Source organism: Microtus ochrogaster, chromosome 7 (genome assembly GCF_000317375.1).
Source record: "Microtus ochrogaster isolate Prairie Vole_2 chromosome 7, MicOch1.0, whole genome shotgun sequence".
Classification (NCBI taxonomy): Eukaryota; Metazoa; Chordata; class Mammalia; order Rodentia; family Cricetidae; genus Microtus; species Microtus ochrogaster.
In genome coordinates this window covers 56079636-56095530 of record NC_022014.1, presented here as the reverse complement: position 1 = coordinate 56095530, position 15895 = coordinate 56079636, and the positions used below count along the sequence as shown (strand labels likewise).

The 15895-nt window shown below is 44.3% G+C and overlaps 1 protein-coding gene across 1 annotated transcript in view; it reads left to right on the top strand.

The window, feature by feature from the left end:
- The window catches only part of Dock2 (dedicator of cytokinesis 2), a 413920-nt gene that overhangs the window by 62673 nt on the left and 335352 nt on the right, over positions 1-15895 (top strand). Inside the window, exons 15-22 of the mRNA XM_005350387.3 lie at positions 3664-3762; positions 7190-7262; positions 7382-7485; positions 10235-10418; positions 10540-10637; positions 12255-12344; positions 13476-13576; positions 14764-14898. Of these exons, the coding sequence (XP_005350444.1) occupies positions 3664-3762; positions 7190-7262; positions 7382-7485; positions 10235-10418; positions 10540-10637; positions 12255-12344; positions 13476-13576; positions 14764-14898 (884 nt within the window). The remainder of the gene's footprint in view (positions 1-3663; positions 3763-7189; positions 7263-7381; positions 7486-10234; positions 10419-10539; positions 10638-12254; positions 12345-13475; positions 13577-14763; positions 14899-15895) is intronic.

Genomic DNA, 15895 nt, shown 5'->3' with positions numbered 1-15895 from the left:
AGTTACTGCAGTTTACAGTGGCAGGGATGGAGATTTACCTTAGTAAAATCAGGCCTTAGTTACTGCAGTTTACAGTGGCAGGGATGGGCATTTACCTTAGTCTCCTCACTATAGAGCCTATGCGTTAAGAAGGTTCTCCAAGTTATTTCCAACCTCAAATCGAGGCTTCTAGCTGTTTCAACAAAACCCTGGGGAGACTCAGTATCCGTTTTCAATGTAAAGAATGTTTTGCAACTGTCCTTTTGTTCTTGAAACCACCGCAGTTAATTAATATCTGCTTGAGAAGAACCCTAGCATCTGCCTCATCCCTCCTTTGTTGGATGCTAACACTTTTCTGAAAAATAAAACAGGCGAGACACACGGCTTGAAAGAACACAAAGGAAGGCAGGAGGATCTTATCTGAAAGGAAAATTTGCATTTTGTGAACGTATAGATCCTTGCTTTAAAGTTATTTTTGCTCAGTTACCCATCCAGAGAGATTTTAAACTCCAGCCTCACTGCTAAGATATTGATATGACTTGCCTTCCATACTGGCAAAGGACAAATTAGAAGACACAGTTCATAGGTAAACTAACATCTCACCTTGTGTCTGATCTATTCTTCTGTGTACCCTTGCCACTCTTTAAGACAGACCTGGGGTGACAGACACACTTACTGCAGACAAAGATGTGTGGCAATCTAGATTCTGAAGAGGAAGGGGAGCTGCCTGGCATGCTGCTGGGGAAGTTCAGTTTCCTACATTAGTGTAGTTATGGGGGAGTTCAGTTGACTGCCTATTGAAAATTACTGGGGGAGCCTGTGGGAGGCTTTCCTTTCCTTATTTGCAGACATGAATATTACTGCCTAATTAAATGTCATGCAGCACATTCAAATGCCCCTGAGCTGTCTTGGTGGGTTCCTGTGGAAATGGTCCCTCTGAAGATGGTTATTTCTCTTCAGCCATCTTTGGCAGAACAGACCTAGTAGGCAGTGTGTGAGGCATACCCCAGCCCCCTATCTGGGGTCTCAAGGACCTTGCTTAGGTGGGAGTATAGCAGAAAAGCTAATGGGATGGTGGGCTTTAGGGTCATAAATCCAGGGTTCAAATACCTATTATCCCTGCGATCTTAGATAGGGTCTTTTATCCTCAGAAACAGGAGGTATAATCTCTTCCTGTGAGGCAGCGAGATAAACACAAGATCAGATACAGTAAATGGTCTCACTCAAATTCAGGTAACACTAGAGCAGTATGCAGAGATGGCTGATCGGGGGTGAGGGAAGCTTTAGGAGGGAACGAAGGGGGTCAAAGAGGTAACCCAGCTTGACGTTAGTTCTCAGAGATGCTGCCAGGCCAAGCAGGGAGAGGCAGGGGACAATGTGACAACGCAGTGAAGACGATGACTGTGGGACCAGGCAGCCAAGCTCAGAGCCCGGAACGTACTACATTAGCAAAAGGACTTGGACTGATCCTGCACCCAAGAGTCTAGAGTCAGCCCTTAATGGGGCCAGTGGTAGCACCTTACTCCTGTGAATATCAGATGAGGTAATCTCCATAAAAGGTGCCCGTTACTTTGGTCATTATTAATAGAAAGGCACAGTGAGCACCGGTTCCGGTTTCACCTGCAGGTGTTAATTGGCACTGTCCCATGGTGTGGCCTTGTCATCGGATAGCACGTTGCTTTCTCACATGATTCCTGTGACATAATCTGAGCACGTGATAGGGCCCTGGATTCTCCTGACGAGACAGCTCTTTCCAAGGTCAAGTCTGCACCAAAGCCTCCAGGCTTCCTGATGCCCACTTGGGTTTTCAACTGACGTTGTTGACACTAGCTGGGGGCCATTGTCATTAGTTGACGGTCATGGGAATGGACAACACGAAGAAGAAAACCTTCTTGAGACATATACACTTGTGTGTCATCCCCAAAAAGGGACTCGGGGACTAGTCAGAGTGTTTTCTTTCTTTAAATTTTTTTTTAAAAAAATCATTCCTTGAGATTTTCACATACAAATACAATGTGCCCTGATTAGATCTACCCCATATGTCTCCCATCGACTCCTCCTAGATGCTGGGATAAACTCCTCTTTATTACATCACCCTCCAAGTTCCATGCATGCCTAATGTTTTTAACCACGGCGTTAAATTTGGTTTGATGCTGCAGAGCTATCCACTGAAGCACAGGCCGCCTATCTGGGGCAGCGTCCTTGAAGAAGTGCCTTCACCCAGTAGCTGTCACTTGGCAAAGGCTCTTTAGCCAGGGGTGGACTTTGTGAGTCCTCCCTAGGGTGCTCCCTTGGCACTTGGAATGTTTATTTCGGTCTCTGAAGGATGGAGCCCGTGATGAAGACAGTGTTCACCGTTCTCAGAATAGCAGCAAGACCTTTGCCTCTGGCCTTAGGATGTAAAGATTCGCCATCAAGTTAGTTTTGTGATATCCCGTTGTCTTCTGTGAGGCAGTTTCTGTTTCACCAGAGAAGTAGATATGTTTTCAGACTTTATAGGCTGCATGAGAGTCACTGAGGCTACAGAAACGGTGAGCCCATAAATGCCACCGGTATAAATCTTTCTAGGCCAGAAGGCAGGCCAGCTGTTAAGGAAGGAACACTACACAAGGGGCTAGTGGATCTGGGGTGTTGTTCCAACTCTGCTACTCAGGGCCTAGTCTACCCAGCTGTGGAGTGGTTCGAACAGAAGAGACCATCAGAGTGAGGTTTGAATTGGGTTGGGTGGCATGTAGTAAGGACTTGACATGGTGTTAGACACAGAGTCCTCCCTAGGGTGTGGAAACCTTTGGGAAGCACATTTCGGCTTACTGCTTCCAGAAGCAAAGAACAGATATCGTCTGCCAACAAGCACGGTCAGTGTTCCCTCTTCCCAGGATGCTCTCCTCCATTTCTGCACAAAGCCAGCTTAGGATGCTTGACTGTCTTCGCCTTCAAAGAAACTTTCCTGATTCCTTTGCTGCACATAAAAGTCCTTCCTGTAATCTGTCTGTCTGTCTGTCTGTCTGTCTGTCTGTCTCTATCCATCTGCTGTCATATCCCGTTGTCAAAATGACTGGTGAACTCGCCTGAGCTCTTTCCCTCAATTTTCACCACAAGTCCATTGCTCTGGAGCTTAGCCTAGGTGTGGCCCCAGAGAATGCTCCTCTGTGCTTCTCTGACTCACCCTCCCTTAGTCTCTCACCCCAGATTGTTCTCCAGATCAGTGCCTCTCTGAAGCTGCTACCATCTCCCAGTGCCCAGTAAGAACCCACCCACTGTGGTGCATTAGCTTTGGGAGTCCATCAGAAGGGGGTTACTGTGTGAAAATGTTATGGAAATTTACTCTTGGGCAAGAGATAGGTTTAGCAAAACCGGCAGCATGCAGTAACTCCAAGGCTGGCTATGCTTACCATTTACAACAACAGAGCTGCTATGCCCGTGCCTGGCGGGCTCCAGTGCCTTTCAGAAAAGAAGTAATAGAATTCTGTAGTTAAGCAGCTGTCACTTCCAGGCTGGGGATGACAGTGTAGAAATCCATAATGTAGAAGGGCTGTCAGGATAGAAGCCTGGCAGAAGGGTTAGCGGAGGCGAGGCTGTTCTGTGATCCTAAGATTAGCCTTGGCCTTGGTGCCAAAACTGCCCAAGCTTAGATAATGGCAACGCTACAGTTTTTTTTTTCTCTCCATTTTTTGTTTTGGTCAGAATGCAATTTGTGTGGGAGCTGGGGACAAGCCCATGAACGAGTATCACTCAGTGGTGTACTATCAAGTCAAACAGCCACGTTGGATAGAAACAGTCAAGGTAATAATGACATTAACAGTAACAATGGCAATAAGTATATACTTTGTTTCACAGTAAGTCGGGAACAGTGTTAAGTGTGTTATTGAAGTGATTCACTTATTGCTTACAACTGGCCTGTGAGTTTAAATGCTATTTTCCTCACTTTACAGATGAGGAGCCTGGCAAAGAACAAATTATCATCTTACCCACAATCACTGTCACTATGTGTTCAAGTTAGGGTTGCAACCTGAGCAGGCAGCACCCAGGGTTCATGCTCTTCTCTGCTAGCAGAGATATTAGGGGTTGGATTGGGGCCATTAGCATTCTGTCTCCCCTTTAGGAGTTAAGTCTTGCAAGTAGAACAAGATCCTTCGAGGCCCAGAGTTCGTACTCCAGCTCTCTCATCCCTTCACCAGATGTCAATCAAACACTCAATGCACTGTTTGGTTTTTTTGTATTTTTTTGGGGGGTTTTGTTGCTGGTTTTTTTTTTTTTCTTTTTAGACAGGGTTTTTATGGAACTGTTATGCTTGTCCTGGAACTTGCTCTATAGACCAGGCTGACCTCGACCTCAGAGATCTGCCTGTCTCTGCCTTCCGAATGCTGGGAAATGGCATAACTGTGTAGAGGAAATGCTTTAATGCACATAGCAAGCTCCGTAAGGGAGCATGCATCCAGTCAACACGACTTATTCTTGACCGGCTTAGATGATGAGAGGTGGTTTTATGGAATCGAAACTAGACATGACATTTCTTCAAGGGTCAACTCCCCATCACATGGCAGTTGAACTCAGCGTTCCAGGCACCTTAATGCCTGCTCCCTTGTTCTTGTTGGTTTTCTGTTGCTATGATAAATGCCAGGACAAAGGCAACTAGAGGAGGGTGGGCTTTGCTTTACCTACCCTTCCAGATCACAAGCTATCAGTGACAAAGTAAGTGAAGCAAAATCAAGCTAGACTCTGGAAGCAGGAGCCATGGAAGAATGCTACTTCCTGGCTGGCTTACTGCATTGTGTTCAGCTAGCTTTCTTATATAGCCAAGGACCACCTGCCTAGGGATGGTAGTACCCACAGTGGGATGGGCTCTTCCACATCTGTCATCAATCAAGATAATCTCTCACAGACATGGCCCCAGGCCAATCTGGTTGGGAGAATTCTTCAATTGGGAGTCCTTCTTCTGCAGTTCCTGAAGGGTGCAGTCCAGTGACAATACAAGGGTACTGATTTAGTGGTGGAGAAGGAGAGCAAGGATGTAGTGATTTCAAATGTGTAGCAGTGTGCTCTTCAAAGTCTTTCTCAGATAAGTCTCCCAGTTCCCCAACATTCTGAAGCTACTAAGTGACATTTCATTAAAAAAGTACTCCCTGATTAAATAAATAGGAGGGATACTAAGAAACATAAGCCATGCCTAGGCTTCAGAAGGTGGCTTCTTCATTCCAGGGTCTGATGTGGATTGCTGTAGCATGGCAAAGGGAAGAGAATAGTGCATACCCAAGTCTCACTGGCCAGCGGGCTGGCTCCCCTTTTCCCCATAGAACCATACCTTAGGTACAGTATTCTGTTGAACAGACCTTAGCAAGTCTTCACTCTAATCTGGGAAAGTATGAGTTTTGACATGCATACTTTTTAGCAATATGTAAGAATATATATGTTCTCCTTTATGGGATGCCTTGCTCAGTTTTGGAACCAACTGGTCATACTTACTGGAAGGGTATGGAGAGATGGCATGAACTTTATTTAGCTCTGAGTTACAGAAGTCATCATTCGTGAGAGTATGGGGACCTCTGAGGCAACTCTGCAGCCTCTGAAACAGTAACTTAGCATTTGTCTGGTAGCAAGTCCATGGTGGCCCATTAAGTTAGCCACCAGTTCTCTTGATCACTTAGCCTAAGTGGCATTGCCCAATAGACTTCTTATGGATGGTTCTGAGCCCAGCAACCTGTACTGTTTTATTCAGTAGGGAAGAGTGACAAAGCTCTCAAGCCACCATGAGTCTATCAAGATGACTTTTGTGAACAGCACTTCAGATAGAAGTAGCCATATGTACAAATTGGCAGACCATTATAGTAAGCAGAGAGGACCATCTCCATTGGAAAAAGAGTTAGGAAAAGACTCACTGAACAGTAAAGTATGATTAAAACTTCAAATATCTTTGCTAGACATTGGTAGATTCTCTCTTCAGCCTGTGTTCCAACTACTGACTCAGGACAGATGCACAACTTTCATTTGGCCATGGCTGTTCACACCATGGCTCTTGTGTCATCATTATGTTCCTGTTTTCCACAATAGGGCTCTTTGCACACTGCCTCTGAAAAAGGACCAGGCAGGTTTTGTCCTCTGTGAGCTCTTTTGCACCCTGGTTAGGTTCCTTCTGTGTCAACCATTGCCACATAACCATTACCATCATCTGTGTGGAGCATGAGTTTGTTGGGTTTGGCTAGTACCTTGCATGACTGCAGCTCTTGGTAACCTTTTCCAGTCTTCAAGACTGTAGGTGCTCAGTCTGAAACACAGACAGAATGGTGGACCTCCTCTGCCTCAAGTTTTATTTTTTGAAACAGAAAGTATCACAGCACACACCTCTGTTTGCCTTCCAATAGTCACCCACACAGTCCAAGCCTATCATCCTCTCGAATACAAGTGTGATTCTTGCAGAGAGCCTAGCGTGTCTGTGTTGTCCTGAATTGCTTCCTGAGGCTTAGGAAACAGGGTGCTCAAGAGTCAGGCTGAAAGTACTTCAGTTAAAGGTGCCAGTGGACTGGAGGTGGTTGCGTTGGAGGATGATGCTGAAGTAACTTGTGGGTGATTGTCCTCATGTAGAAAGCAAAAGCATCAGACATGTATCAACCAAAGAGGGGATGAGACTAGAATATCTATCTATCTATCTATCTATCTATCTATCTATCTATCTATCTATCTATCAATCTATCTATCTATCTATCTGATTAAATAGTTAAATAGTTTGAAACATATTGGGATATATATGTGTGTGTGTATATATATATATATATGCAATTAAAGCATTTTTTTATTAGTTTACATATGCATGAGCCATCAAGCAAAGCCCCTAAGTCCAGGCACAATTTCCAGGGCTCCTGGGGTATTCAGGAAAAGTGTGCACACTGCAGCTTGCACTGCATCGAATCACATGCTAAAGTTATGTGACTTTTATATCAATTTGGGGAGATTCATTTTTCCTCACTATAATTTATGGACCTCCTTTCATTGGCTGTGGATGCAATTTGCCAAATGGATTACATCTGATACTTTATTTTCTCCTTATAGCCAGTTCTTATGTAATTTATTTACAGCTCATCAGTCTTGATGGATGGGAAGTAAATCAGCACATACTGTTCCAAGTTAAATGGTCAGGCTGCTGAGGCCGGGAGGGGGTGGGGCTGGGGTCTGTGCCGCCTATTGCCTCCTGAGCTGTCCCTTTCTGCCTGCTGAGGTGGCTGTGCCCATTGAAGATATGCAGAGGATCCATCTGAGGTTCATGTTTCGTCACCGGTCATCACTGGAATGTGAGTGTGCCACTGGTGACACGCCTGCAGTCCCAATAAAGAGAGGGGGAACAGGGTAACCGGCTGTCACTTGGTCTTTCAAATTGTTTTCTCTTCTGTCCTTGCAATGCTGTCTGTAGCTAAGGATAAAGGAGAAAAGAACTTTGCCATGTCCTATGTGAAGCTCATGAGAGAAGACGGCACCACGTTGCATGACGGATACCACGAGCTGGTAGTTCTTAAGGTATGGTGGAGCAGGGCTTGCAGGAAGCAGAGGAGTGGTGGCAGAATGCTTTAGTTGCTAACAGTGGGGACTCCAAACTCACGCTCCCCCAGGGCTCATGAGCTCTGTGACCTTGGACAAAGTCTTAACTTCTCTGGACCTCTGTTTCCTCTTCTTTGAACTCTTGGGGAATCCTTATGAGGAAGAAATGAGACATTGCTTACAAACAAGACAGTGATGAGCAAAGGCCTCCAGTTAAGGAAAGGGCTCGGGACTCTTGTCAGAAACAGGTAGAGAACAGACAAGCAGCCCTTGAGGAATGCTACGCCTAGCTGATAAAATCTAAGCCCCAGACCTTGTTGCTCATTTCATCGCTTCCTAAGTCTTAGTTTACTTTTCTTTTCTTTTTTATTTTTATTTATTTATTTATTAAAGATTTCTGTCTCTTCCCCGCCATCGCCTCCCATTTCCCTCCTCCTCCCCCAATCAAGTCCCCCTCCCTCGTCAGCTCAAAGAGCAATCAGGGTTCCCTGCCCTGTGGGAAGTCCAAGGACCACCCACCTCCATCCAGGTCTAGTAAGGTGAACATCCAAACTGCCTAGGCTCCCCCAAAGCCAGTACGTGCAGTAGGATCAAAAACCCATTGCCATTGTTCCTGAGTTCTCAGTAGTCATCATTGTCTGCTATGTTCAGCGAGTCCGGTTTTATCCCAGGCTTTTTCAGACCCAGGCCAGCTGGCCTGGGTGAGTTCCCAATAGAACATCCCCATTAGTTTACTTTTCTTTTCTCTCTTTCTTTTTTTCTTCTTCACTGGAGGAAGGGAGAGGACGGTCTTGGAGACTGGACCCAGAGTGCCGCAGGAGGCAAGCACTCTGTCAACAAAGTTAAAGCTCCCGCTCTGCTTGTTTTTCCTAAGCAGTGTTTTAGTCTCCTACACGATATAACAAAGTACCTGCAGCAGATGACACTGTAACTCAAAGAAGTTTCTTAGCCCACAGTTTGGGGTTGAAGAACATGGCGTCCACACTGCTAAGCTCTGAGGAAGGCTGCCTTGGTTGTGGCACATTGCTGGCAAAAGTTTATGTGTGAGAAAGAGACCACATCCACAACAGGAAGTCAGATAGACTGGGTGGAACCATAATCTCATGAGAGTTACCTAATCCCTTCCAAAGACAGTGCCCCAATGGCCCAAGGATCTCCAACGGTGCCTGGGCTTTCAACTCCCCACACTGGCCAGCAGGCATCCAGTACGTGAATGTTGGGGTTGTATTAGTTACCTCTCTTGCTGTTGTGACAAAATACCTAGCAAAAACACCGAAGAAAGGAAGGCTTATCTGGGCTCGTAAATCCAGAGTAAAATCTATCACGGTGAGATAGTTGGCCTGGAACTCCATATGTAGACCAGGCTGACCTTGAACTCACAGAGATCTGCTTTTCTCCTAAGAGCTGGGATTAAAGATATACACCATCACAGCTGACAAATTAACTCAGTCTAGGAATTCCCTCAGAGTCCTCCCAGATGCTTGTCTCCTAAGTGGCCCAGAGTCGGTCAGGTAAGCAGCTGAGGCTAACCATCACAATCAAACCACAGCAAACAGTTATGGCATTGTGTGTGTGTGTGTGTGTGTGTGTGTGTGTGTGTGTGTGTGTGTGTGTATGTGTGTAAGCCCAACAAGATGAAAGGGCCGGGTATGCTCTAAAGTGTATACCTACCTATGCCTACTCTTCTGATTTTTACCCCTGGTGACTTGGACTGTTCACAAAATGGTGTGTGTGTTCTTAGATCTTCCCTGCATTGTTTCCCACTGTCAGAACAGAAGGATACATCTATCACCCTGGGCTGAAGGCGGAGCATGAAATGGACATAGTTAAGAGATCTGCAAGGCCAGGCCTTCATCTCAGATTTCTCAGCTTTCAGGCTGCAATTGCCCTGATGCCAATATTGGCCATTTGCCCTGATGCCCATGTTGGACACAGCCAACATAACCACAACAAACGACCCTTTTCTCTGAGACTCTACCTTTCTCAAAAAGCTCCTTTCTTCTACAGTCTCTGTTTCCCCCTTCATCACATTGGAGTATGGCTTGGCTTGAAAGTCTTTTTTTCCTAACTGTCTGTGAGCTTGGGGTCAGAGGAGCAGTGGCAGCTTTTTTCTTTTTTCCATAATTGCAGCAATCCTAATTTTCCTCATCTGCTAACTGAAATGAGCAAGATATGTTTTGAATGATTATGTGCCTTAAGTGAGGTGAACTGAGGCAGAAAAGGACCTGGTACAGCTCCTGTTGCAGAATAAGGACACAGTATGGCCTCCTATAATGTCTACCCTTCTGAGAGACCCTATGACACAGGGGACACAATTTATGAATAAGAAAGAGGACCCAGAGAGGCCAAAGAATGAATCAAAGGTTTCTGGAATGAAAGAGAAGATCCAGACTTATGGTCTTTGTCATTAATCTCTAGTTTAGACCTATATTAGGTCGATGGCCATCTTATCTTTTCTTTTTGTCTCAACAATTTAAGTTGGATTATTTATGGTCCGGAAGTTTCAATTCTCCTATAACCCTTTATGTGGTTCGCAGAGCCAACCCCTTTTGTTAATGAGATTTTGGATCCCTGCCTGTTTTGTGGGGAAACAGCCCTGCCTCCTATGGTGTTTCCAGTGATTTTTCTCACTGTTTCAGAACTTCGCACCTCGTAGAGTATATAATGTGACCACATGACAGGTTCTGTGTGGCTTGCCCTAGAGTGGTGACCAAAGTGTTGTTTCTAGGGAGACAGCAAGAAGATGGAGGATGCCAGCGCTTACCTGACGCTACCATCTTATCGACACCACATGGAAAACAAGGGAGCCACTCTGAGCCGGAGCTCCAGCAGCGTTGGGGGCCTTTCCGTCAGCTCCCGGGATGTGTTCTCCATCTGCACCCTTGTGTGCTCCACCAAGCTCACCCAGAACGGTAATGGAGCCCTTGAGAGTTGAGTCTGCGGTGCTTGTGCACACGAGCATAAGGCTCAGGGGAGGCCAAGCGTGGATGGTTTAGCCAGTAATGATCAATCTTTTTCCGGATTCTTCCCTAGTGGGTTTGCTGGGCTTGCTGAAGTGGCGTATGAAACCACAGCTGCTCCAGGAGAATTTAGAGAAGCTGAAGATCGTGGATGGAGAGGAAGTGGTGAAGGTCAGTGGGACCTGGCTTGGATTCATCCCCTAGTGTCAGAGCTGGAAAGGGCAGAACAACATGTCGAAGGAGTGGAATGGTCAACTTGACCTCTGATGGTAACATTCTGCTCAATCCACCTTGAGGAAACTCTACTGGGAAATCCAGCCAGGCGCTGTACACTGGGCGTCAAACAACCTGCTGAATTAGGCCCTGGAAATAAACCAACTTGGGTATAGATCTTAACTCTCCCACTTCCATGTTTTCCTGTCATAATATTATGACTATGACACATTTCTCAGAATTATTATGAGACTTTGAAGTGATAACAGTTAAAAATTGCTCAGCACAGTCCCTTATACGTAGTGCATAATAATAGGTGAACCAAAGCATATAAAACATGGGAAAGTCAAGATACATCAACTAATACCTTTGTTGTTACCCACTGTCACATATAGTAATATAGAAACAATATGGTATCTTAATCTTATATGCATATTGGTAGAAATACAAAAATACGTTTAGTTTGCACTGCTTGGAAAGTATTATATATTAACAATGAAACAATTAAAACATTGGGACTTGCATTTTAAATGTAGCAAGTAGAAAACAACGAAAATGTCAGATATTGCTTCCGAGTGGTAGTGGGGAATGAAATGTATCTGAGCAGCCGGGCTCGTTCAACCAGCTTGCCTCTAAAGCACTATGAATCCAAACAGGTAATCCTGGGGGGCATGTTTCCATCAAGAATAACTTGGAATAGTTAGAAAGCAAAGATAAGGCATGTTTGTGTAGTCACTCTGGGTTTTGAGGGATAGTGGGAGATTTATTGGCTTATCCCTTAGGAGGGAAGAGTGGAATAAAATTTTATTTAATTGCCCAAACCTGGAGAAACAACAGCAGAATTATTTCCTGATCAATGCTTTAAATATACACTATTGACCCAACTACCTAATTTATCAATGGCAAAGGAATTCCCTATGTCTATTGTCTTTTGGCAACCTGGAGTAGTTGACTTGCTAGGGTGGAGGCATAGATTACATTGTCTTCTATGATTTTCTGATTTTAAAACATTTGGTTATTGAATATTGTTGACACACACACACTAATATAGGTACAAAGAACTGCCAAGTTCAGCTCAAAGAATTCGTATACATGAGCACCCCATCTAGCTTATGGCGATGAAGGTGCAGAACATTGGTGGGTTTTCTGAGGGTTTCTCATACACTTCCATCAGAAGGACAGCCACTAGGCTGACCACCATCATCACTGATTTTGTCCCTTGCTCTTGGAGTTGACAAATACAGAGTAAGTGAGAATGGGCACTGTCTGTCTGACCCGTTTTACTTACTACAGTGTTGCAGGGTCTTCCTCAGTGTTGCACATGGCAGTGGTTTTGTTCTTCTGAATGGCACAGAATCCTGCCATGGGAAACGTCATAATCCATGTATCTGTGCCACTGCTGTGGGCTCATATCACTCTAAGTCCTGGAGCTCGTGCACAAAGCTGCTCGGGACCCATTGAATGTGGCACATGGTAGATGTGTGCCCCTGTTCTCTTGGAAGGACAGGCAGGGATGAGTTTTGGGCCCTCTTTCTATCTGCTCTCTTTCTGAACACAGCTGTCTTCTTTATCCAGTTCCTCCAGGACACTCTGGATGCCCTCTTCAACATCATGATGGAACACTCCCAAAGTAACGAGTATGACATCCTCGTGTTCGATGCTTTGGTAAGAGAGTGGGGACAACTGTCCACAACATCAGGTTTGAATACTTGTCATACTGTGAGGAAGAATAAGAACATGCGGTTTCTGTGGTTCTTTCCATGAGTCCTTTGAGGTTTAGAGCCTTTGCAAGCAGACTAATGAGTGGCTGCGATTCTCTTCCCGTGTTTCCAGTCCATCTGAGGGTCTGAGGCTTGGCAGGTGATGGGAGTGAGGGTGGAGTTTAGTGTTGATATCAGATTGTTGATGGCTGGTTGGCAGTTCGCAAGACTTGGGATGTTGAATAACTATGCCAGGAGCTAGTCAGAGGCCAGGTTATAAACCACTTAGGTCTTCCTCTACCTGTCTTAGCATCTCTTCCTGATGTCCTATAATTAACCAGGGTCATTTTGGTCTTCCCAATGCACTTTCCACAGTGAAAAGCCACTCATACTTTCCTTCTGCCTTTTTATAGGGTCTCACTCTTCTCTCTCTCTTAACTCCAATTTTCTCCATGCTATGTGAAAAGAAGCATGGGAGACTGAGACAGGGGACATAATCCTGTTGCAGAACAGTTATCAGCATTTGGGGAGCTCTGGGTTTCACCCCAACACTGTCAATCCATAAATTAATGAATATATTTAATATAATTTAGAGGAAAGAAAGACTCTTAGGGTTATCCATGACCAGCAAACTCTTGACGCTCTGTCATATTTGCATCTTGGGAGAGGTTATATGGAGATAACTGGCTTTCTCAAATGTCTTTACTGGAAAAATGTTTCATAACTAAAAGGTCCTTTGATTAAACTACCGATGGAAGAGCTGAATGTTGAATGCGCTTCCTATCGATTCTTAAGGCACAGAAGTATATCACCGACTCTGGAAGACCTACCATACAGAAGGCAGTCTAATGACAGCCTGGGATTTCTTAGCTGAGTAGGAAATTCTTTTATCTCCTAATACCCCAAAGCGACACTTTTTGAAACATTCTTTCTTTTGGAGAGACAATGTATTAGTGAAAAGGATTAATTATTCATTAGACGGATTATCTCTTGGACAAAAGAATTGTGACAAGGGTTCCGTTCTACCAGGTGAATAGTTTCCTGCGGTGGGTGCCCTCCCCCAAGAGCACCCCCAATAATTCCGACTCCTTTTCAGATCTACATAATAGGACTCATTGCAGACCGGAAATTCCAGCACTTTAACACTGTTCTGGAGGCTTACATTCAACAGCATTTCAGTGCTACCTTGGCCTACAAGTAAGTAACTGTGTGCACAGGGATTGCCCATGCACCTGTGTTTGTCTTTCCAAGATGCGTGGGATGCAGGGACTTCATCATTTTCCCTTGACACCCCTCAGTGTGAATTTCCCCTTTTCTTTCTTTCTTTCTTTCTTTCTTTCTTTCTTTCTTTCTTTCTTTCTTTCTTTCTTCCTTCCTTCCTTCCTTCCTTCCTTCCTTCCTTCCTTTCTTTCTTTCTTTCTTTCTTTCTTTCTTTCTTTCTTTCTTATTTCTGTCTCTTCCCCGCCACCGCCTCCCATTTCCCTCCCTCTACCCCAAGTAAGTCCCCCCCCTCCTCAGCCCAAAAAGCAATCAGGGTTCCCTGTCCTGTGGGAAGTCCAAGGAACCCCCACCTTCATCCAGGTCTAGCAAGTTGAGCATCCAAACTGCCTAGGCTCCCGCTAAGCCAGTGCATGCAGTAGGATCAGAAACCCATTGTCATTGTTCTTGAGAATTTCCCCTTTTCTAACTAATCATCCAGCCCGTGCTTGAGTGATTCACCTATCCTAAAAAATAACCCAAACCCCCAGAGATGGGGAGGGGGGGATAGTTGACAAGGTAAACAAACAAGTAGTTTATTGTATCATTCAGCTCGCTGACTGCTGTTTATTGAGAAGTCACCTGTGTGCCCCAGTGTGCATGCTCAGTAACTCAGTGTTGATTGGATGTAGGAGACCCAGGGTCAAAGATGGAAACCCACAGGCAAATTCGGTGGCAAGGAGCTTGTAAAGAAACCTTGAAAGATGGGCCAAGCATTCTAAAGTCTGACCTTCTGGTAATGGATAGCTGTAGGAAGTGTCTGAGCAAAGGAACTACATGGTAATTACAATAGCATGTCTATATAGAAGAAGCTGAAAAAGACATTATTACCATCATCCTCACTCATCCCCTGGTTATGCCTAGTTTTTTTTTTTCTCATCAAAAGATTATTTTTTCCCCTCACAACTTTATCTTTGCTGGCTTCTTTATGGGCAGGAAATACTTATTCATTGCCTGTAATAAATATATTTTGAAGCAGTTATTTTTGTGCTTGCAAATGAGTCGTGAGCTTTGCTGCACCGCCACCTTTAACCTTTGATTGAATGCCTTATAATTTCCCGAGCAAACTAATTACCATGCTGTGGATTAGAAAGAGATGTATTTTGAAAATATTATCCCTTATTCAGGAAACTGATGACGGTGCTGAAGACTTACTTGGATACCTCCAGCAGAGGGGAACAGTGTGAGCCCATCCTCAGGACTCTAAAAGCTTTAGAGTATGTGTTCAAGTTCATTGTCCGGTCAAGGACATTATTCTCACAGTGAGTATTTGTTGTGCAAAAGTGATTGAATAGCTCTGGAATCAATACAATACAATAATATTTTTTATTATAGGATTTTTTTCTCTTATTGAAAATAGAAGAATTTGTTGTTTTTTTTTTTTTAAAAAGAAATTATATCAGGATTGGAGATCTGGCTAGGTGGTTGCAGATCACCTTGTGGCCCTGGGCTCTGGTCCCTAGTACTGCAAACAAACAAAACAAAGACAAGAAAAAAATGTAGCTAGATTTTGATTTTTCAAAAGCAACCTTGAGAATTCAAACCTAGCCTAGAGATCATGAATATATAATAATTTTGTTCTCTAAGCTCATTTGGGGAAGACTAAAGGAATAACACCCCATGGCAATGATATTTCACTCAGTGAATGTGATTTATGTGATTTGAGGCTGTTCTCTGTTTTGTTTAACATTCTTCACTTGATCTAAGATTATTTAAGGAAAATTTCTAGGAATCCACGTTCAGGACTTGGGGGCACTGGTAGAAGAGCAGAATGCAAGGGGTTTGCCATTAATTTGGCTCTCGCAGCCCGTGACTGCAGATTAACTGGTTTCTGAGGCTTTGCTGCCTGTTCTGGAGATCCTCACAGCCAGCAGCTGTGATTATATGCCAGCGAACCTTAAGGGACTTTGATGGTCAGGATCAGAGCTTGGCTGTCTCCCTGAAGGCCCCTGGAGATGGAGACACTCAAATGTAGCCAATCAAAGATTGCTTTATATTTATCTTAGCTGTATGATAAAGTTACCTACCGTGTTAATTAAATATGCGTTAGATTGGTTGTGCAAGATAGGAAATAATAAAAAATCTCCAGGTGTTGTATTGTCTAGACTCTTAGCAAGACTGAAGACCACTCAACTAAAATCAACATAGAGAGAAACAAGGCTTTCTTTTAGTTCATAATATTGAAAAGCCCAGAGAGTAGATGGGGCCCAGGCATGACTGTGTTCTGATGCTAAGTATCATAGGGTCCTCTCTTCCTCT